The 24,810-nt window shown below is 40.9% G+C and overlaps 1 protein-coding gene across 15 annotated transcripts in view; it reads left to right on the forward strand.

The window, feature by feature from the left end:
* The window catches only part of caska (calcium/calmodulin-dependent serine protein kinase a), a 158,017-nt gene that overhangs the window by 37,051 nt on the left and 96,156 nt on the right, over positions 1–24,810 (forward strand). For all 15 annotated transcript variants that reach the window (XM_084908974.1, XM_084908975.1, XM_084908977.1 and 12 more), the window contains exon 2: positions 22,543–22,655. In XM_084908974.1, the coding sequence (XP_084765100.1) occupies positions 22,543–22,655 (113 nt within the window). The remainder of the gene's footprint in view (positions 1–22,542; positions 22,656–24,810) is intronic.

A 24,810-nucleotide genomic window follows, 5' to 3' on the forward strand; every position in this document is an offset into this window, starting at 1 on the left:
ACAAAGAGCTATGGAAATCGCAGTCAAAGTACACCAAAGTCCGCTGATTCACCCAGTACAAGAATTATGATTCTATCCCACCTAGTTTTTGAGTTACACGACGTTTTGTAACTCCAAAAAACGGCGATTTTCGCCTCTCACCGCAATCTAATTCTGACTGCTCATCACCCTGTTTTCCAGGCGGCTGCTCTCTTTTCCAGTGGCGCGATTGGTAATGAAACGGATCTTCAGACCGAAGGTCGTGGGTTCGATTCCACCTTGGCCCACATGTTTTTTTCACTACAAATTGATACACCATCACAGACCTGTAATTCATATTGATAATTTATTACAATTCTGCAAAGTTTTATGATTTTAGCAGCTTTTCTAATATGGACCTCAGATTCTTGTTAACAGTCTATGGCAGAAATACATACAAGTACACAGCCTGATGAAGCAGACAGAAGCAGTACCTCTGATTGGTTCAGCATTTTCACCTCTTATCAGCACAAATCTCAGCCGCTTCTGCTGTTTTCATTAGAATTTTAAGCTTTTCAGCAGAAATTCTGCTGATTGAACTCTTTTCAGCAAAGTTTTCAGTTTTTTCTGCTGTTTTCAGATAAAAACTCTTTTCAGCAGAAATTCTGCTGATTGAACTCTTTTCAGCAGAATTTTCACCTCCTTTATGCCCAAATTCTGCTTATTCACCTCTTCTGAAAAATTTTCAGCCTTTTCACCTCTTATTAGCACAAATCTCAGCTGTTTTCAGAAAAAACTCTTTTCAGCAGAAATTCTGCTGATTGAACTCTTTTCAGCAGAAATTCTGCTGATTGAACTCTTTTCAGCAGAAATTCTGCTAATTGAAATCTTTTCAGCAGAAATTCTGCTGATTCATCTCTTTTCAGTGCAACTTTTTAATTCTTTACCACTTTTCAGCAGAAATTCTGCTGATTCACCTCTTTTCTGCAAAGTTTTCAGCCTTTTCACCTCTTATCAGCACAATTCTCAGCCGCTTCTGCTCATCTCATCACAATTGTCAGTCTCTCCACCTCTTCTTTGTGAGAAAGAGTTTGGTGCAGTGAGATGAGTATCAGCCTTGAGACCAGAAGTGCCAGGTTCGAATCCTGCTCAGGGCAATCTTTTTTTTTTTTTCAACTTTTTCAGCTTTTTTCAGCAGACATCTTCAGCGTTAAGGCATCCACACAGCATTTTCGCAGGAAATGCAAATTTTTCTAGTTTTAGTTTGTTTTCTTATTCTTTTTGGTTTCTTCTGTTTCCCTGCCTCTTGTGTCCTCGCCATGTCCCCTCCACTTAGTTTTTTTTCTTTTGACGTCCGCTCACTCTTCTGCTATTGTTAATATTCTCACATCCTTGTGGGGTTTTTTGGGTTGTTTTTTTTCTGAGGCGTCATTTACTCCTGTTCATTTAACAGAATGTGAGTTTACACTCTCACAGTACTGTGTGCAATAGAGGGCACGAGCTATATATCACTGCAGTTTCGTCAGCAGTTGCTGCAGGCTATGCTTGACCAGATCAAATGGAGCTGGATACAAAGGTATCATGGGGGCGTTTCAAACTGCAAACATAAGTATAAGCATGATGGCCCTGATGTGAAAACGCACATTTTACAGACTGTGGGGATGGAGCTGAACCTTCATCTAATGTACAAATACACACTGCAATAATTAATATCACATCCTGTACAGAGAAAATAACCAAGTCAGTTTGATAAAAGGGGCACTTGAATGTCAACCATGTATACTGAATTAGTGTAATATGCTGGAATACTTATAATTAGACCGATTTATATTCATTAGAGCTATTTTGTTATATTTTGTGACTTTGTAATATATTGTATGATTGAATTTAGTTTAGTTAGTTACTGTTCTTACTGTCTTTTTGTACACAGCTGTTACCACATAACTTCCTCAGGGATCAATAAAGTGTTCTGGTTTAGAAAGCAACCATGTAGCTGAAAATACAGCCCAACTGAAAAAGTAACTACATTAAAATGTGTGTTTTTGGCAACGTTTCAGAAAAAGTCACTTCAGAAATGATGATGCAGATGGCATTTTTTGTATTTTGTATTTTTTTTAAAAACCTGACTAAAAAACAAACAAACAGGTTTTTGGGGAATAGACCAAAACAGAGAACACAAAGGCAGTTTGGGAAACTATGCAACAAAGCCTAAAAAAATAAAGCATCAACAAATTGAAAGCCATAATGTGGAAAACACGACAACTACGATGGCAAAACCAATCCTGAAAATGCAACAACACTTTGACATTGTGAAAAATAATGAATTTTAAAAAATGGCAAAAATGGCAAATGGACTGACTCTTATATAATACTTTTCTTTTCTATTAACCTCTTCGACATGTCAATGGTTGTGAACAAAGAGAAACTTGTAAATAACTCATGAAAGAATAAAGTTACGTTGAAACAGAGCACACCATTGTTTTTCTTGTGACATTACCAATAAGTTTGATGTGTCACATGGCCCTCTTCCTATTGAAAAAACAAAAGTTGTATCCAAGATTCTTCTAAATGGCCACCATGGTCACCACCCATCTTGAGGAGTTTGCCCCCTCACATATACTAATGTGCCACAAACAGGACTTTAATATCACCAACCATTCCCATGTTATTACGGTGTATCCATATAAATGGCCCACCCTGTATAATGAGGGCATATAATTAAAGGAATGTTGTCTTTTTCTGTAACATGAAATGTTTTTAAATGTTTGCAGCTCAAATCCACACTGTAAGAATGCAGCAGTCAGAATACATTAGGCAGAACTGTGTTAATAAACGAGTGCAGAGTGGTGCTGATATAAGGCATCAGATGGCAAAATTTGAAGAACAGTCTGTCTGATTAAAAAGTCAAAGAAATGCAAAGATCAGTTTAAGTTATGCAAATTAATTCAGACTGAACTTGCTTTTAATTCAGGCTGAATAAATCAACGGTGATTGACTGAATCACTCGTCTTGTCGGATCAGTTAGTGGGGATCTGAGCTCAGGATCAGAAATCACTGAAAAGGGATGGGAATATAAGTGAGGTCCTTTTCTGTTCAACCACCTGGCAACTGCTGCTCGCTCATTCATCCACAGCTGCGTGGGAGGATGAGGCAGGAAAGGCCTTGAACTGCAGGACTCAGACCTGTCACTTCTTTCTTCTTCATAAATGTCCAAAACACATACACATACGCACAACAGAAGGAGATTGAACAGGGATATTTGTTCCCATGTTTTGTTTTTGTTTTCCTGTTTTCTTCACAATGAAATGCAAGCCAATGACGTGCCTGCATGAGCCAGTCATTACCTGTTCTGTGCACTGTGGCGCTTGAAGTTTCCTGGATGAGTGAGGACGAGTAACGCTACGTTAAAAGACACGTATGCAACAAAATTTTAATTTTGTTTTGATGTTGGTTAAGAGTTTGTTCCTAAAAAGCAGCTCATCGTCCTTTGTTTGGAAAGACTTTGGATTTAGGACAAGTGACGCTAACAGAGAAGAAATGATTGGTCACATCAGCTCAGACATCCATGAAAGCAAGCCGATACAGCTCATCAACGTTTCCATCAGTCTCACAAAGATCACATTTCATTCATTTGGGCAAATATGTGTCCAGTAAACACAGTGAGCAATAAAGGCTTCAGGGAAAATGGTCAATAAACTGGCCAAAAGATGTTATCCCCTTGTGCAATTATTGTTCCACAGTGAAAAGTCTGTGTTGTATGCAAAACCTCACAAGGGAAATGGAGAGGGGTCTCACAGCTACTAGTTTACATCAGTCATACAGATACAATGAATGGAGCCAAATATTTTTCTTTTAAGAGATCCAATAAAACATTTTTTTAATGAATACTTGTGATCAAAATAATTTTGATCATCATTTTGGCCATCATCGTACAGATCTACCTGTGGTAGAGCAGGGGATTGCAAGTATTGGTTGACAAGGCAGGCTTAAGATAAATCTGTGACAGGTGACCACAGTCGGATGTCCTGTCATGAATAATCCTTCTCCTCCACCTCCCCTCACCCCTTTTGCTCTTTCATTTGCTCTCTCATCCTTAGTTCCTGTGTTTCTGTCCTCCCTGTGCTTTCTCTGGGTCAGGGAGCAGGTAATGTGTGCAGTGCGTGCACACACATCCTCATTTAGAATACATTTTGTTTTTGACGGGCCTCCCAGCATGTGTTCCCGTTTCTTCCTAATTGTGTAGATTTGTTGCTGCTTTGGCCTTCTTCCACAGGCCAGCACAGCCTCAGCCAGAAGGAAAGCAGAAAAGAAAAGCTTTGGCTCACAACCACAGGAGGAAATGCTGTGGTTCTTTTTCCACAGAGCTCCTTTGGTTTTGGAGCGTAGTTGGGTCGGTCAAAGGGCCGGATACTTGGGAGTTTGAATCTCAGTGAACACAAAAGGGGACCAAAGCAGGGTGCTGACATTTTCCACCTCAGTTTTACTTCCTTTTTCTCTCCAGCTCCATCTCCACTCTCCTGTTTCTCCTGGGTATTTGCAAGTTATTAGCAGCTAAGTCAAAGCTGTTGCTCAAGTCTTCCACTGGCTCTGTGGGTGTAAAGGGGAAAGATGAAAATACAAGTGGAAAACCCAAAGCTGGAGTTAGGGCTGCCACGCTTAGTCGACTTGTCAGATTACGTCGACTATCAAAATTGTTGATGACTAATTTAATAGTCGACGCGTCGTTTGAAGCTTTGTAAGATTCCAAAAGACGCAGGAATAAGTAGTAGGATTTAAGAGTGTAATAACGGACTGAAACAGAAGATGGCAGCACTGCATGTACAAGGATGCCAGCTGCTATTAAACCTTGAAGAAGAAGAAGCAGTGTCCGGTATCGTAGCTGTGTCCAAATTCAGGAACCGCATCCTCCTGTGCCCGCATTTGTAGGCTGATTACGTTACAGCGACACGACGAAGACTGTCCAAATTCAAAGACTCCGACAAATGCGCCCTTCATTTCCCCAGATTTGAAGGATGGGTCAGGTGTGTCCTTCATGGCCCAACCTATCCCAGAATTCATAGCGCGGCCCTGCTCAGTTTCCAATGACGGCAGCTAGTTAGTTTTAATATTACTCTTATTATTCTTTCTGGTTCACAAAATAAACGTTTAACATATTTTCAGGCGAGAATGTAGCTGTGTAAACTTCAAATATCTGCTCAGTTTATCAAGACACCACATATTTTCAAAAGTGCTCCAACGTTTTCGGAGACGTCTGTTACCCACCAGCTCGATAGTTAGCCGGGGGCAAGGCTCACTAGAGCCGGTGAGAACACCGGACTCCCGGCAAATCACTTTCAAGCGCACCGCCGTCATTCCCTACTCAGGTTAAACATATATAAGTCACTTAGATAACTTAAAAATGTTATTGTTTGGCTTTTTTCTGTATTTTATTTGTTCCTGAGTAAATCGGTTTGGCTGAGCTTAAAGTTATAGTTTTTACACAGCTGAATAAACGTCAAGCAGACAGCTGATTATCAGAAGTGTGAGATGCTTGAGAATATACTCTGGTGTCCTGTTATATTTTAGATAGCAAGGAGTTTATTAAACTTCACCGAAACAATCTGCAAATTTCATTAAAATTTAATAAACTATCATCTTGTCTTTATTTTTAGTTAGCACATACCTTAAACACTTAAAGCTGTAAGCTAATGATAGTTATATAAGAGCAGATGCTGCTGGTGCAATAAGCTGTACGTTTTACGTCTAATGAATGCATGATCTGATTAGTCGACTCATCGCAAAAATAATCGGTGACTAGTCGACTATCAAAATAATCGTTTGTGGCAGCCCTAGCTGGAGTATAAACCTGCTCTACATTTAGTATCTTGCTTCTGCACGGTGGTTTTATTTGAGGAACGCGACTTCCCCAAGTCACCTTTGAAATTACAGGCAGAAAATCAGAGAACCCGAAGATGTAATGGCGAAGGAACTGTTTTCCTCTCCTGCATCTGGGTGCGTCTTTGTGACGACTCAGTAAGAATTCTAATGTTTCCATCCCTTCCCGTTTCCGTTCATTCGATCTGTCATTTTCTCTGTGATCCCACATTAACACATCAGAGCTGAGAGCTTTCATAAACTCCTCCATCTCAATCCACCCAAGGACCTGGGGATTAATGAGGATGAACTCTCATTGGCAACCAGCGATGACAATGACATCACTGGCTGAAAAGTTGCTCTCATGCTGCTCTGATGATCGGTGCAGTAGCATGCTGACTGACACTGTGCACAGGAAGCAAATCAGACTTAGCATTTTGCATTAGCTGTGCATCACAGTGGCAGCCTGAACTCTCGTAACCACTGTAAATAAAACTCTTTGGCACTCGCAGCAGGGCCTTGTTTTCTGCTCTGAACTTTGAAGCAGCTTTAGGCAGACACCTGCAGAATCCAAAACAGAGCAAATGAAATATATTACACCTTAAAATGTACTTATTGTCCTTAAATACATTTCTCTCATGAAAACGGTTGTGTAAATGATCCCAGCCATACAGAAGCCTTTGACGTCAAACTGTAGCTGCAGCTGATACTGCAAAATCAAAGTAGAGAGCATTAGAATGACTACCAAGTGAATTAACAAGAGTGAAAAGGAGTCTTAATGAAATGGCTGTGTTGGCATGTAAGTGAGAGTTGTAAAGGAGCAGATGAATCGAGTAGACGCTGAAGCACAACGGCTGCTCTTGGGGGAAAAGATTTAGACTTGCAGCATTTTGTTCCTCTGATATTTTTCTTTTTTGCCAAGAATAAAACCCAACGGTCTCTCTCACGCAAGTTGGGTTTGTTTTCATCTCTGTCCCCTGTGCCTGTGCGCAGTTCTCAGTATAATGTAGTCTTGTCATTTGTTGATACAACTCGGGAGCACTTTGGTTTGATTTGGCAGCTCTTCCTGTTATTATTCTCCTTGTCAGTGTTTCTCTCACTTGCATCTTTTCTTTGCACTTTCAAACCAAAAATCTGAGGAAGATGTGAATCAAGGTTACATTTTTAGAGGACCTGGATGTCATTTGGTCTGTGAGCTCAAACAGCTCTGAGCCATTTTTGTATTTGTACGTTAGTTGTACGTACATTATCTGGTAATAACCCTAACTAGAATTTGTGATTAGTGTTTTAAACCAGTAAATGTGCAAAAGTTGTCTGGAAAATAGCAATTGTTTATATCATTGCACACCAAACTACAGTTTCCATTTTCATCCATCAGCCAGTGGCTGGAATCATACCCAGATATAAAAGGTTCTCTCCAGATCTAGTTAACCTGCACCGTAGTGTACACCATACTTTCCACACCTGCATCACCATGATGACACACAAATAAATAAAGGGTTTAGAATAAACGGCAATTGTTTTTGGCTTCCTGACAATGCATTACAATAACCAGTAATCTGCAAAAGTGTCAGTTCCTAATCATGTTTATAGTTCTTATAATGATCTGTCTGAATTGCAGTATTTTATTTTATTTTTCAGTTTCCCAAAGGGGCAAAAAATATTGTACTAAAATTGCTGACACTATGAAGAGTCAGCTGATTGTTGTTTAATAACTTTGTCATCAGTTTATTAAATATGCTAATGTTTACATATGAATATTTTCTAGATTATTGGCACTTAGAGTACATTTTTCCCCACATACAAATTTCAAGGCTGAAAAATACATATGTCCTTTTATGAAAGAAAGATGGAAATCAGATGGGAGTTGTAGAAATGGATCCAGCACCTGGAGAATATAACAAAATACAGCTCCCTGATATCAGGACTATTCATAACTGATACGGAGCACTGCTAGCATGAACATGAACGAGTCCAGGCTGCATTCATTTGTACCTTTTTCTACAGCGAAGCCCCCTACATTCACCAACTATCATTACATCACACATCAGAAAACACACTGAAATATTACGTCATTGTTGTGGGGAATGTTCCTTGGCCTCTTACCTCAAATGCAATTTATCTAAGCCCAGTGGCCTGCTACGACTCCTGGCATTGCATGAGTACATCAAGCACACAAGTATATCACACCCTCTGACTAGCCTCTCTGAGAGGGGGTCTTCAGGAAAGCCTCTCGGCTGTGCTGCTCTGTGTGTGTGTGTGTGTGTGTGTGTGTGTGTGTGTGTGTGTGTGTGTGTGTGTGTGTGTGTGTGTGTGTGTGGACTGTCAGTGAGCATTCAGGTGCTGGCATGTCCAGGCTTCTGCCTAGTCCTCATGGGAGGCTAAATAAGCTGCCCAGCTCTACTTCCTTACATACCCACTCTGACACAGACAGGAGGGAGAGATGACAGCAGGAGTACAGTTAGAGGAAGATGTGGATGTATAGGTGCAATTTCTTGATTTCTTTCTTTTTTTTGTTTTACCTTTTTCCCCCTCTTTTCATTCCCTTCCTGTCACACTCCATCTGGCTACACTTTCCTCTAACTGCTGCACTCCTCATTCTCTCAATTGTTCTTCTGCACACTTTGCCACTTCCCTGTGTCTGTACTCTGGAGCTCCTGGGTGGATGCTAGGAAATAAAATTTAATTGAATTTGTAGTGATGCTGAATCCACTTGAAGTGATCGTCGGCAGCACACAGCAGTACTCACTTGTTGCATTATTGGTAGCTACTCTAACATGGAGACCATGGACACCCAGCTATGATCAGAGACACAGTTGTGCTGCGAGTTGCTGTGTGCGTGCGTGCGTGCGTGTGTGTGTCAGAACATGTTCAGCAAAGCTTTGATTTTCAACAACTGTTCATTAGCGTTCTTGTCTCACTCAGCTGCTCATGCCTAGCGGAAGTCTGCATCCTATTCAGCTTAAACTATCAGCGGTATCAGTTCTGTTTGAGGGTGGATAATTATTTTGTGCAAGGCAGAGCTACCTACATTTTTACAGCTGCATCATGGGAGTCAACTGAATACGATGTCAAGAAACACGTGAATCGTCCCTCCTCTGTCAACATACACAGAGAAGTTCAGTGTCACCTCATAACAGGAAAAAAAAGAGAAGCATAACAATTCTTTAGAACTTTTTGGGCAGTGCAGACAGTGTGGACCAGCATGGGTATGCATGGGTCAGCTTTGCAGGCATGTCATCATGTTGGAGGTCAAAGCATTTCAGAAGCGTGCTATTTCATATGACTGCCCTCTGTCTTTGTTTCCACAGCTTCTCATCACAGTGAGGCACCATGTCATCTTAGAGCCAACATTGAACATTTAACCACATTGCTTTAGCCAGCTAGTCGTTAGCTAGGGAATTTAAACAAATCATCTGTCCCTAGTTGGCCGCTGCACAGGTGCCTTACAAAGCTATAATTGAACTGTAGTCAGGACACCAGTGTGCTTATATCACAGGTGATGAACTAAGCATGTTTTATTTTGGATTTTAAAAAAAGTCCATCTTAGTTAACTTGGTTAAGCTGTAACTAGGCAGAGGAGCTGGTAATAAGGTCTTAAAATAAGAGGCAAAGTCATTAGAGCAGTGGCTTCCCACCTGCACGCTCTTTATTGTATCATGATGCTTTCTTCAGGATGTGAGGCAGATTAGGAGGGAACAGGGGGAAGGAACTCTTTCAATAAGATGGCTTATCTGTGTCATTTTAACATAAAGTGCTTAAAATGCTGAAGAAAAGTTATCTCAAGAGGCCTTAAAGGCACATCAGACTTTTGCTCCCATTCATCAGGCTCTCTCTCTGTTTCTCTTTATCATATCACCAGTGAAATGAAATCATCACGCTGGGCAGGAGGGGGGTGGGGAGGATTCTTTGAATTGGGGTTGTATGAGGTACTTAACATAGTCAGTGTGTTGCCTACAGTTGATGGTGCCCCCAATTTGGAGGAGCAGACAGTAGGAGCAGCAGGGAAGCTAAGAAATGTGGCGCCATAGACGGGGTCAGTAGCAAAATGAATTCTAGCCATATTTAAAAAGAGGCCCAGTTGTACAGTGCAATGAGAATACTTTCACCAGTTTACCCTGTGATCAGAGAGGCCGTTACATCCATCTGTGACGTCTGCAAAGCCACCAGACTTCACTGGCATTTTACTACAGCAAATCCATGAGCTTCTGGACTTTTTCTGCTAGTTCGTGGTCTAATACAGCATATATAGATATAATGGCTTTAATCCGCATTGGAAATTCCAGTCTGAAGGCCGTAAGGGTAAAATTGAAATGTTATAAATGTAGGGTACTCTCGCACTGTGTAGATTTTTTTTTTTTTAGTGGGTAAAAAATATTTTGCAGACATTCTCCTTTTTATAAACCAAGTAGGCAGTTATTGCTGGTGTTGAAATATCAAGGGTACCTGCATGATCTTCTGCCATTGTATCAGACTTGCCATCACACGTCAACTTTTTTGGAGAAGACCTGCGACTGGCCAAAAGCTTCTGTCCCCATCTAGATTTACTAATGCCTAAAAACAGGGTGTAGAGGAGGAGGTGCAGGAATCAATTTCCTCTCTGATTGCTTGATTTAGAATATGCTGAAAGGTTAGAATCAAGTTTTTGCACAGTCATGCCAGATCATTAATCTTCATAAGGTTCATGGTAAAGCACTACAGTGGAGAATATGTCTGAAAATGTGCAATGTAATACCCTCCTTTAAACAATTTTGTGACTCGAGTAAATAAACTTGCTCATTAGCACTGTAGTGTTTCTAATATTCCCTAAACCAATCCCCAAGCCCACAGTCACCTATACAGTATAACAGACAGAGCACGAGCTGGCAAATATTATGTGCTAACGCCTGTGTGAGATATAGGTCAGTGGTTATTCTGTAAATAATTATTCTTCACTGCTTTTGAGAGGCTTGTCTCTAACAACTGAAGAGAAATCATTACCATTCCGATTCTTCACACATAATCTGTCGTTGCATCTGCCCTCAGGTTATACTTTTTCTCTTGGGATATTTGCATTCCGCAGCTTTCTTGTTTTCTTTGTTTTTGTACCTCCCTTGCTTTGGGAGAGGTGGAGACTTGTATTTTTTTTCTTCTTTTAATGTTTGCTGTGCCTCTGCTTTGTTCACCTTAAACTGCAGACTCAGGAGTTTTCTCGCAACACACCACCAGTGTCTCTGTTCTCTGCGTCTACGTCCCCAATGTACTTAGCTGCATTAGTGTCTCATGTACGCTGTTTTTGCTCCAATTTTTTTGTCACTTTACCATAACTTCTTTTTATCAGGATCAAATGCCCAGGCGGCAGCTGAGTGAGGGCTGTCTGAAACCTTACTAGCAGCAGCTGAAGCATCTGACTGGCTAAGCTGTCAATTACATGCTGTTTAACAATTCCCCCAGCATCAAGGGGACCACTCTTTGGTTTTCCAGGATGGAACGACTGGGGAGAATAATTGGATGGCCAGTCAATCTGGTTTCTCATAGCTTGGCATCAGATTCCTTAGAGAATAATTTCTCATGACCATCTTGCCTTTCAGCTAACACAGTCTTCATCTCATTTATCTGTTGACCAGCCTTTTTTGTAAAAACATGGTAACTAACAGGAAAACAAATCTTCAAAGAACAGATAAAAGTAGAGGCCCTAATCACCAGACATCCCACAATACAATATTATCATGATATGGAACTGCAAATCATGTGAAATCAAATCTTTTTTTTCTTTTTTCTTTGCTGCTAAGTGAGATTGTCAAGCATACCAACACACACGTCACTAAAATCTGCCATAAATGTTGCCAGTCAGTCAGAAATTCACATTACATTCGCGGTCATCAACCTTCCTGTTCTTCAGAAATTTAACCAGAATGCAACCAGCTAGCAGCCAAGTGAGTCGAGCCCCCTCGACTTGGGCTTATTGACAGCCTCAGTCAGACTGATGGCAACATGTTAGCAAGTTCTCTTTATAAATTACTCAGCAATTATGTACAGACCTTTGACAGGCTCTCTGAGAGTGATTGCAGTCAGTCTGAGTCAGACTGCGACTGTTTGCAGAAGGTTTGCCTCCTATCAGACAAAATGAGCCCTCTTGTTTATAGTATTCCCAGACTATTTTCATTTACTTCAAAAATATGAAATCATTTAGATTTGGTATCCCTGTATCGATACAATATCACCATGCAAAATATCATGATACTATGCTATATACTGATAATTGCTGATTTAATTGCTGTTAAAAGGTTCAGTATAAATATTGAGTAGTATCCCTGCTGCTGAGCCCAGACAATAAAGGGGTTAATCCTTCATACTGTGGCCCCTGTGGCCTGGATAGGCATTGCAGCAACGCTGTGAGTTGTCATTTACAATAAGTTTTTAATTTCAAGTTTCTAAGTTTGAAATTACCGTAAATTTTTTATGAAGAAAAATTTATGAAGAAAAATTTACTTTCAAAAAAGCAATCAGAACTAATGAGACAAAGCCATTGGGCTTACATGCTGAATTATCTGTTGGAAACTATCCTGAACCCTAAAAGAGGGTCAACAAAGGGATATGACAGAGAAGCAAGAGAATACCAGGTTCAAACAGAAAGACAGATATGAGTGCCAATTAGTGGTTGTCACACGGCAGACTATGCAAAAACATTATTGCTTTCCCATTTCCACGTTTCCCACATAAATGGAGAAAGTACTTCACACAGTTTCTTAGATAAATTGATAATGGAGCAATAGTAGTTGCTAATCAGTTCCTCATCCCATCATTGGACTCAAATTCCACTGTCTTGAACTGTGGGTAATGAGATGGTGGTCCCTGGTCTGTTCTACAGAGTCAATGAGCTCCACTTAGCAACACATAGCAGGTCCTGCATGGAGTGGTTCTTTAGTTTTAGTCGGCAGCTCCACTTTCACACTGTGTGCACATACAAGGTGAACAACATTAGGTGACTTCAAGTCACTGCAGGTGAAATGAGGACTGGCAACGAGAAGTGGGCAGGGCCTTGAAATAAACTTTTCTCAACCTCCAGGCAAAAGTGAAGAATACCACTGAGATTTGACCGGGTAGAAAATCCATTTGGTTACCTCAACGACTGGAGCCTGGAATGTTTGCAAGCAGTCGGCCATCAGCTGCAAAGCCTCATGCGACGAGCGAATCATTTCTAGTATGGACGCAGACCATAGTGTCCAACCTGTCAGTACTGAATCGCAACTGAGCAGTTTTTCCTTCCCACTGTCACCAAGTGCTACTCATCGGTCTGTGGGTTTTGGAAGTTTACCTCACATGCCTTCAGGCAACTGCTGTTGTGAATCAACGCTGTATAAATACAACTGATTTGAATTACTTTCAAAGTTTTTGTTTTGTTTTCTGCTACTTTGCATTTGCCTGCAGAATGATCAGCATATGATTGTTCCATGCAGGCCTCAGCTGTAGGTCACAGCGTGCGTCACAGTTTCCAATCCAAAAAAACCCCCACTGAGTGCGTTACTTTATAGTCATCATCACTGGCAGGCCTTTAACAGTACATGGGATTTCTCAGACACATGCCTGTGTCTTTGTGTGCCACTCCCTCTCACTTATCTCTCTGACTTGCCCCTCTCCCGCGGCTCTGTGGGAGGTGTAAACATGCTAATGACATTCATTTACTGTCGATTCTCTTTAATGTTTCCTCCAGGCTGACGTTTCATTATGGCTCCTGATAACATAAAGTCAGATCCAGTCCTAAGCTTTTCAGTTCCTCTTCATTCTCCTCAGATCAGGCTTTTGTGCGAATAAGGATGTGATTCTATACCTTTGCAGGAATACACAGGCTGGTTCTACTTTGTCTGACGATGGCATTATTTAGCTGTATTCACATTATTTGTGCTGATTTTTGGGAAACAGATCAGTCAGCTGAAACATGAATCGACACACTAGAAGTGGCAGGCTAATCTAATAACGCGAGAGAATGTGACTGTCATCTCCAGCTGAGAAAAGCAGCCCAGTTTAAAGCAGCTTAGTGCTACTTCCTCTTTTGCTGCTTCCAGTGACCTGCCTGACTGACATGCACGCATGCCAGGTTAGAGTTGGGTGTAAGTGATGCCGTAAACTTGTGTGTGTTGTAAAGCTGGTGACACTTACAGAATAAGACACAGGGTGATTGATGCACTATATGAAGTCGGGATGGAGTACAAATCACCTTTTACTACAGTAACACACACACAAAGATGCAGATGGATGGTGTGCAATATAGGGCACCCTATCTTTTTGATGCTGCAGTAAATTTTCCATGGTTACCCTGAGGTGGATTGCAGTGAATGTTTCTCTGTTCCAAGGCTTTTCCCCCTCATCCTCTCACTCAGTCACTTATTGTATGAGCAGAGTAAGACTCCGGGCTACCTGTGAGGTCAGCTGAAGTGCAGGGATTAAAGGTCGGGAGCTGTTGTACAGTCATTAAGTGCTTATGGCTGTGAACTGTGGGACTAAAGGTCACACATGTTTGGAGCCAATTCCCTTTGCTCGCCCCCGCATCTAGTTAACACACTTTCTCTTTCACTTTAGCTCATGTGCTACAGCTCTATTTGAACACAGTTGGGCAACCTTACACAGTGAATTTAACCCTGATAAGCTTTGGATTTGTTGGCTAAGCTTTCTTTTACAGTATAAAGGCGAATTTTCCCAGAGATATTTTCCTTTTTGGTCTGTTCTTTGTAAACCCTTCAGATGGCTATGTAGGAAAACCCCAGTAGTTAAGCACTTTTTGAAAACGCAACCCTGTCCGTCTGGCATCAACAACCACGCTATGTTTAAAGTCACTTAAATCAGCCTTCTTCATCATTTTTATGCCTTTGAAGCAGGTCGTGTTGATCTCTTATACTCAAATGCAGTGAATTACTGCCATGTGATCGCCTGCTTAGATATTTGTGTTAATGAGCAATTGAACAATTTGTTTTCCTGGTTTTCTTTTTTACTGTGTAACTTTTTGTGTTTGTCTGGGTGGTGATTGTCATCCTCATCTGTAGATGCTGACTGTCATCAGGAGGCAGTGTTCAAAATGTGTTGAACAACTGGTAATGTGGGTGACACTTGTTTTTAAGCTTTGGATTGTTCTGATCAGCTTGTGGTAAAGTGAAACCAACAATAAATGTTTCCCATTTCAGTCTGTTTTGTTTTTTTGTTGTTGTTGTTTTTGTTCGTGCTCACTCCCCTCTCCTGTTCTGCCATTTTTTCAGCCAATAAGCATTTCACCTACTCACAGTGTCATTACATCATGTCTGTGTTCGAATACAATGCAATGCAAAAATCCTACATTAAACTAATTGTTTTCAAATTAGATTTTAAACCTTTTTTTTTTTTTTTTGCTTTTTTTTTTTTTAACAATTCTCTAACATACACACAGTTAAAATGAGGGTTATATGAAACATTGCCAAAGTTTGAAATATTGGAGTCAGTGTATGTACAAGTCTTCCCTGTGAGCCAAGCTTCACGCTGTTCTAAATACACTATTTCAGATTTTTTAGTTTTTCATACTCTTGAGTGTATGACATCACAGACAGTGGACGTCCCTATTATGGTTATCCAGACACTCGGGTGTGACAGTGAGCTGTGGACCTACTGTCCAAACCTTTTAATGAGGGGCATCCAATCAGAAGACAGCTGATTTAAAGAAAGGGGAAACGAAGCTAAAAGGCTTGTTGTAAACAGAAGCTGAACTGAGGGGGCTGCATTAAGACCCAGAATAACATAAACAATAATCATTTTTAACTGTGAATCATGCAGTGCTACTCTGGTGGAGTCCAAGATAAATATACAGAGCTGGGTGTCAGCATAACGACATTGATTTAATTTTAAACGTGGTTCTTATAGCATCTGTTTTTACTGGCTTAGTCCCATAACAAAAATAAATGGCTCTGCCAAAGCTTTGCATACGTAGTTGCTCATCTTTTAAAAGGTAAGAGTTAAATTTTCAGCAGCAGTAATCATCACTATAATTTGATAAGTGGGTAAACAACATGTTGTGACCCTGAGGAACCCACTGTGTGTAAATACTAATTGATAATGAGATGATGAATCATAAATGCAGGGAAAACCAAAACAACATATTGCTGTAATTACATTTGAGTGACCTTGTTGAACCTGTCCTCCATATAATCTAGTGTACTGGTATCTAATGGGACTTCATGTAAATCATGTTTCAGTAAATACTTTACTGAAAACGCTGTGTTACAAATGAATAAAGGTGGCATCCTCACCCTCTCACTTTTCCTCTCCTCTTCCTGTCCATGCTTCTCTTCTTTCTGTCTCGACACCACCTCCCCCCTTCGCTCTCATCCTCTTCCTGTTATTTCAATGAGGGTGGCTAAAGTGCAGGAATCATCAGAATAGCCCATGTGCAGCTGACTTCTGTTCAGAGCCATAATGCCTGACACTGCGTGCAGCTGAGCCCCATTCAGAGCCAGAATGTCTCCTCCATGTGCAGTTTGACTTCTTCCAAGACACCCTGTTCCACCACTTCAGCCGTCTGTAGTTCAAAGCCATCATGCTCCTTCTTCTCTCTGCCTTCCTTCGCCTGCTACCCATCGTCTGATTTCTGATGTGGGTGCTTTCTGCTTTGAAGTGCGGCAAGCCAAGATTGCGCCTCTCTTCTTACCTTTTTCTTAATGCTGCGACTAAGCCAATCATTACAAACAGGAAAACAGCTAACAAATAAAATGAAAACATTAAAGTGGACCTACTATGTTCATTTTCTTTTCTTTTTTTTTGACTTTCTTAGAATAGCTGTGCAGGATGCACAGTTCAAAATTAGCCTTACTTACCTTAAACTGGGCCTCGGCCCTTTAGTTCATCGTTGGAATCCTCTCAGCGTCCCCTCAGAAGAGCTGGAGGAAGTGGCTGAGCACAGGGCGGTCTGGGCGTCACTGCTAAGCTACCCAAACCCAGATAAGTGGCTAGATGGCTGGGCAAATGGATGAGTTACGTCTATATACGTGGAACTCTTTATTTGAAACTGTGTTCATGTTTAATATGAATATCTACCAGTAGTAGTACACATGAGAGTAATTAAGTCATTCAAAGGTGAATTTCACACTTCAAAGATATCAGCTGTTCCACCAAAGTGAACCTGCGACATAAACATGGGGTAGAGTGAGGGCCTGATGGTCATGTAGTCACATAGTTATTAGAATGGCAGCTGTCCCACAGTCACCTGCTGTGAACATGGTGTGGAGGCATATGGAAATGGAGCATCGTCACATTGCACTCGTGTCAGGATTGGCAGAAAGGGAACAGTAGCTTTAAAGTAAAAAGTAGAGTGACTTTTGCCAACTGGATCATGAGCCCTGCACCTGAATGCATCATTTATAGACACCAGTGGAGGATACAAGCTGCTGCTTGTAATTAAATAGACCTCCAGAGCTAACAGGCTAAGAGCAAGTACATTACATCTCCTGCTGTGGCACTTCTGGGTAACGTTCAGATTCGTCCTATCATGAGTCTCAGTTTTAAACCCAAAGCAAGTACACGGTTGAAAGGCTGAAGCCAATCACTGAAAATGTTCAAGTCTTTAAACGTCAATCCCTAATTGCTGTTTAATTTTCTGTCAGCTGACTAATGGTTGAATGTACAGCTAATTTCAGATGATATTAAATGAATTCTCAGAGTGGACTGCATTTGACAAAACTGTCTGCAGCTCAGTTGTGATAAAACATGAAGATGCTCCTGCACTGTTATTGAGCTCTGCTTGCTTGTGATGAAGTGTATATTTGAGCAAAGCAGGGCATGACACGAACAGTTGGAGTAGATGAAAGAGATGAAATGATTAGAATGTGATGGCTGAAGATCAGGGTCACTTCCTTGTGTTTTCCTGGTCCTCTTGGCACGTTTTTCCCAGTTCATGTTATTTTTATATTTCCTCAAGTGAGCTTTTTTTTTTTTTTTTTTTAAATCACATGACGTCCCATCTCACCTCCTCCTCCCACGTTCTCGCTTGTTTTTGTCCCGGCTCCTCTGGGGCCTCTCGTTCGTGGCTGTGTAGAGCGCAGCCTCGAGCGAGTCTTGACATTTGAGGCGCTGCTTGCAGAGGCGGGTGGGGCAGAGGTGAAGTGACTGGACTGTGGCGCGGGTGGACGATAAGGCAGACGAGGAGATCCCAGCTGCATTACTAATGAATTGTCTTTTTTTTTCCTTTTTTTGACCTGGTGCACCTGGTCCAACAAAGTTGAAACTCAAATGCAGTCCTGCAGAATTTCTGTGGCTCTCAGGTGCCAAACTTCCAGAAATGGAGGAATTCGTTGTTTGCGAGCTGTTGTTAGCTTTTAGTTGGAAAGGTAGATTTCCCCACAGAGCCAGTCAGTTCCTTTCAGTCCAAAAGGCTTTAGAAAAAAGCTGGAAGAAAGCCATCATCTTATGTGTCATCCTGTCCTCTCTTTCAGTACACCCTGTACGCTGACAGTTAGGGAAAGCAGTGAACAGTTTTTATATTAAATAATTAGACTGACACTTTGCTTCTTTAGGGCGAACAGGCTAATCACAAATGGTGCATCTTTCTAATTAAAACTATCAGTCATCAGCAGATAAGTGAATATAGTGATGGGCAAACACATGGATTTACCACCTCGCACCTCGTGTGTCTTGCTTAATTGCATTTAGAAGCTCCCTATAAAATAAATGACTATCATGGGATGTTGAGGGGAAAAAGAAACTGAGGAATGCTTCTGTTCACTAAACCATGACCTGGTGGTGTGTGTGTGTGTGTGTGTGTGTGTGTGTGTGTGTGTGTGTGTGTGTGTGAGCATGCTGCATGCGTGCACCGAGCATATAAACATTGTACAATCATTCAGGTCAAAGCGGCAGTTTATTCAGCAACACTGCTCATGGTGTTTATTTCAGTCTCAGTTTGATCTATGTTTACACCGCTTGCGTGCACAGAAATGGAAGAGAGTGTGTGTGTGTGTGTGTGTGTGTCTGCATGTTTGGGCACCGTGCCGTCCTACCTCACCCTTCTGACGCTAAGCTGCTTTAGCTTGATCACCATCTGTTCAGCCAGTCTGTGTTTGTGCAAAGAGACTCACACTCTTCTTCACCCACTTGTGTGAACACACACACACAAAAACAAACACATACACACAGACAGAAAAACTGGAGCAGCACCGCTTGCGTTCAGACCTTTGCCAGCCGCCCCGGTGGTGCCTGCTGCAGAGACTGTGTGTTGTTTAGCTGTGAAATGGGAGTTTTCACATTACTGCTGAGGCTGTGCTGAGTGCAATTTGCTGTGGGATGTGTAATTCACAGAAGGCTGCTGCAGGTAGTGAGAGTCATACTGGAGGGTAGCAGTGTCGCTAGTTAAAAGCTGCTCTTCTGGTGAACCCAGCTGACTATTGCATTTCCCAGTTCACCCACAGGACAGTGTGGAAAAGATCAAAAGCCACAGAAACATGCGGTGGTGCTCAGCAGTGAGCTGTCATTTTTATCCAGTCAACTTCCGACTGGCTCTCAAGCCATGTTTTGTTTTTTGTTTACTTATAGTTTTTTTTAATATGTGGATCATCTTTACATGTGCTTTCAAAGTAGCTTGAGTTGGGGGTATTGTAACCAAGGCAACAGATGGAAGATGACAACTTTTTAAAATCTCTATTCTAAAGTTGGGTATCAATATTCAAGCAGGTATTAAGAAAAATGGCGTTCGGCATGGCTGATTCATTATGACAGCATTGTTGATCACAGTTATTATACCCAGTATTGCAATCTCAGTTATTTAATATGACAAAATCAGGCCTATTCCTACATTACAGGGGATATCCTGCAACCTTAGATGCAATTGAAACAAGAAGACATCTGAGAGCTCCGTCAAGGCAGCTCACTCTCTGAGCAGGATTCACTTTCAAGGAAATCATTTAGTATTTTGTAAATTTTCATGCATGTCAAATATTTACTTAGATTACAGAATTACAGGATTAGAGAAACCTTCTGAAGGTTTAAGTGATGGATAATAACTATGATTTGTAAATAACTGGATGAATAACTTCATTTTATTATGTAATATTATACTGCAGTATATTTCTAACTAGGCAGCTCATTTTCTTTCTTTAAAGATAGAAAACATTGTGAGGTCAACCTGAAAGAAAGACATATTTGAAATGTAAAAGTGAGGTCAGAGGTCAAATTGTGATGTTTAGAGTCCCCATATACCAGTATCATTTCATAAATGCTTTTAAGTGTAGCTTGAAAGGTGAGACATTTCATGAAAGTTTGACCTTATTTGACCTTGAAGAAGAGGTCAAAGGTCCAAAGTAAGCAATATTTAGAATCCCCATATATCATCCCCTATATGCCCCTATATATGACACCTATATGGTGTCAGTATAAACAATGGCATCAAGTAACATAGTTTTAAATAGCTCTGCATAGTATTATCACTTAGAGATTCATATCAATCTACTGACCTTGAAGGAGAGGTCAAATGATACTTAAAATCCACTCTATATACCTACAAAGATTTATTGTAAGGAAAACAACAGTTATTTGATGATGTTCGATTACACATTAAAACATCACATAGAGGAAACAGACCAGCAGCTGGCCAGCCACCTTCCCAAGAATACTTGGGAATACTGTTTTGGTTTGGGGGTTTTTGTTGGCCCTGGGCCTTGGAGCCAGTGGTTACATTGAACTCTGTTGGGTATTTACAGTTTGTATGTTTATTTATTTTTTGCTTTTAATGAGAAATGCCAGATTTAGACTATTTACCAAACGAGAGAGGAAAAAAAGTTTTGAGGAAAAACATGTTTTATTCTGATTTAGTTCCACAGTGAAGACAAAAGGGGAAAATGTTGCAATTTGCAATTTGCAATCACAGTTGGCAGTTTTTTGTTTTTTTAAATCCCAATTCTCATAAGATAGGAGAAGAAATATATTTGCATACCTCCACTAATAAAGGAGGTGTGCGCAGAACACTCACCTCCATCATTTGGCTGCAAAACCTGATGGAAGATCAGCATAATTCATGCTGCTTCTCACTCTCTGTGTGGCTATACGTACATACACATATGATTACATCACAGTCTAAAAGTCCAGTACATTACTTCTCATCCTCCATCTCCTTTAAATACCACCTTACTAACAGCAGTCAGTGGACCACGACTGTGTGCTCCTGTTAAACTTGGTGCATCTGGGGACAGTTTTCAGGGGTAATCAGACAGAAAGAACGTGGATGGGATTATGCTCCACCATGTCTATTCTTATACATTCTTACTCATTGCTTCATGTGTTTGAATCTGCCTCCACTCTCCGCTGCTAAACCTTATGCTGTCAACACGTTCGCTTTTTAATCACACATCGATACACATTATTCTTCAGTGTCCGGGTCACTTCAAACCTATTACCCAGGCGCTGTGAGTGCACCTGCAGCCAGGCGCTGTATTTAGCCAGTGTCCTGCTGCTGTAGTGCACTGTAACCCTGACCTGCTGGCTTGTTAAATCTGAACCATCAGTGGTAGACCTGTGTTTATCCCAGTGACCGAATTGGATGATGCACATGCTCTGCAGGAGGGATGATTCATGGTGTGGATCTCAGCGATGAGAGCCATAGTCCAGCTGTGGCTTAATTGCATGTACTGATATTCTGCTGCACTCAGTACACTTGCCTGGGGTTACTGTTTCAACACTATTTTATTTCTTTTGTTTTTTAAAAACAAAAAAAAAAAAACACATCCTTTGTTAAGTCTTTGAGCTTGTCATCACATGATTTTGTAACAGTTCACTAGCAGAAAATTGATGTGACACAATAGAGGCATGGGCTTAATGGAGCCTTCTTTCCCCTTAATGCAGCTGGCATGAAAAGTTTTAAATTAATCATGCATCAAATGACTGTTTGTATATAATGTGGTCACTCAGGGTAATGAACACAGAGATTCATCACATGACTCTGAAGCCCCCCCTCTCTTCACTTTGCTGGTTTTGGTTTTACATCCCGTGTTTTCAGTTGCACAGTAACAACAACTGCAGTTTTCTGCACTCACTTAAAAAAGCTACCTTTGTCTCCTGGGCACAGAATAAAGTAAGTATTTAGTATCTACAGAGCAGACATTGCCCTCTAGAGTTGCTGGAGTCCAAAACAAGGTTTACTTCAGCACAGAGTGCCAGCTCTGGATGTTTGTTGGTAGCCTGTAGGTGCATCACTGTGCTCTGGAGAGCCATATGCATGTGGCACCTTTAGCTCAGCCTCAGACGAAGAGGAGTTGTATTTGTAAAGGAAGTTCCTTGTAGATGAAGTGAAACTGTTTGTCCACTGCAGCCGTTCTCTATGCTTCTCATGTATGCTTTTTGTTCCAAGCCCCACTGTTATTCTGTTTTCTGACAAACTCAGCTTTTTAATAAATCTCATTATAGACGTGCATAATATCTGGTTGTCAGGCTGCAGAATGGTGCTACTTTTCCAAAGACTGTACACAAGTGGCTGCATGTAGGTTGACAGCCCACAGTCCCCTTTTCTTTGTAGCCAAACACAAGCTCAGGACCACAACTTCCACCTAAGTTTTAAGTGTGTTACATAGTTGGGAATTGAAAATGTGATGTGGCGAAAGCCCTGCCGTGCACGCTGAAAAGTGACACTGCTCATTGCAGCAGTGTTTGAAATACGAAGCTTATTTCTGCTGCCACCATGTGCCAGTTTTTGTTCGCTTACTGGATTTTTGTTAACAAGCCACGTGTTCCCTTTTTTCTCCATGTGTTCTTCAGGGGTCCCTTCAGTGTGGTGAGGAGATGCATCAACAGAGAGACGGGGCAGCAGTTTGCTGTCAAAATCGTGGATGTGGCCCAGTTCACCTCCAGCCCTGGTCTCAGCACAGAGGGTAAGAGATCACTTTTCTGTCATCCCATTAGTCACTCTCTGCTGTTTGCGCTTGTTCCTCAGTATAACTGGAGGTAAGTGCTTTTATTCATCTTGCTTTGTTAAATACTGAAAGTTGATGCAGAGGAGAGGTCAGATGCTCGCCCTTGTTTGCGTGTGTGAGGTTTTTTTTGTTTGTTTGTTTGTTTTGTTTCAAACAAATCCTCTGAGCACACTTGCTCTTCTAAACACTGCCCTACTTTTCATTCACTTGGTTGCTCACAGCCACACCAGGGAGATTCCCAGTTCAGTCATAGTCGTCTGATGTTGTCTTTGGGCTTTTACCGCTGAAGCAGTTAATTACTGAGCCATTCTGAGGGCACCTTGAGAGTGATTGTTCAGGAACGACGTGTGCTTGTCTCTCCACTGTTCACTGCCTTTAGCTTTGATTTTAGTGAAACTTTCCAAATCAAATGAAACATGATTTTCATACCATTGACCATATTTTTAGCTCACACTGGATTTGTGGATTCAGATGGTAAATTTATACTTCATGTGACTGTTAAAGTAACAAAATTGTTAAAAAAAAAAAGAAAAAAAAGAAGCATTATTTGCATCATTGGCATATTTATTACTTTAATGTGTTGATGTAGTGTGGCTCCAGTCCAGGAAATTCTGTCAAGCATTGTCTAAACAAAACATGCAGAGGTCTTATCGGCTATCTCCCGCAGGCTGAAGGAGAGGTGGAGGGAAGGGCTGAGAGAACAAGAGAAGAGGAGAGATTGAATTAAAGATATTTGTAGGGTGGAGTTGAGGTGATAAGAAAGAAACTATTAGGTGAACTGAGAAAGCTAAGGAGAGATGGTAGAAAGAGAATCCAAGTAGTGTGTGTGTGTGTGTGTGTGTGTGTGTGTGTGTGTGTGTGTGTGTGTGTGTATTTGGAAAGGAATAAAGAGACCTGCTCTCTTCCATGCCGTTTGCTTATGAAGGTGCTGGATGGAACAATACTATTTAGCCTATTAAGAGACAAGCAGACAAAGAGACAAAGAATTTTATTCACTGAGTCTTGTGTTTAACCCTTTAAAGACTAAACCATGAAATAATTGCTGGAAAATTTTAATTTTTATATTTTAATTTTTTATTTATTTGGATTGTTTATTTAACCTTCTGACATTTTTTTTTAAAATCACGCTAATGATCTAGAAGTCTCAGAAACTCATGTACGAAGTATGATACACTAGGCATTAAGTGGTTCTTTAGGTCAATACCGGTCCATGAGTTGTTTGGTACCGAGTTGTTTGAGGCTCGGGTGTGAAATTTATGGTTTTCAGGGTTTTTATTGTCTCAGCTTCCCTGAGTCTTTTCCTGTGTGTTATGAATACATTTTCTATACATTTTCATGTACTTTATATTTGTTTTGTAGTTGTGTGTCTTATTTTGAAAGAAATATTTACACGTTACCATAGTGACCAGAGAGCATTAAGGGGCAGAGAGGAGGATGCTACTCTCAGTGTTGTTGGTGCATTTTAGGAGGACGCTGCTAGTAAAGTTACACAATTCCACAGTAAATTCGTGTTTATTATGATATTTACAAAATACCACAGTTTTTGTCTTGGTCGTATCATTTTATTTTGTTGTATTATCTGCAACACCTTAAAGGCCGGTCTGTGAAAATATTGTCTGACATTAAACCAGTCCGTGGCGCAAAAAAGGTTGGAGACCGCTGCTCTAAGCGATCAGTGTGAGCAACGGGCAGAACGATTACATTCTCTTCCACTAGAGGGCAGTACTACTACCTGCTCTAATAAAATGGGTTGCCAACTGCCAGTAAAACAGAAGAAGACAAAGTAGAAATTACATAATAGTCATGCTGTGAGTCAACACAATGCAAAATAGCAATAGATAAATATTAGAAAAGAAAAAGTAGTCAATCTGACCTGGGTCCTGGAGAAAATTCAGGTTGAGATGAAGGCCCTAGCAAGAGTAGTGGTCAGAAGCAAAAAAGGTATACTGGGGACAAACCGAGACAATTCCACTATGCCTGGTGTGGGGGAAAAAAATTATGAATATGCTTTTTGTGAGATTTTTGTTGGTGCCGTGCCGTGTGATTTTTCTAATGTGAAATATGTGCTATGGCTCCAAAAGGTTGGGAAACACTGTCATAGAGGATGTTCTGA

The sequence above is a fragment of the Perissodus microlepis genome, chromosome 16, assembly GCF_051167445.1.
Source record: "Perissodus microlepis isolate ML-2025 ecotype Zambia chromosome 16, ASM5116744v1, whole genome shotgun sequence".
Lineage (NCBI taxonomy): Eukaryota > Metazoa > Chordata > Actinopteri > Cichliformes > Cichlidae > Perissodus > Perissodus microlepis.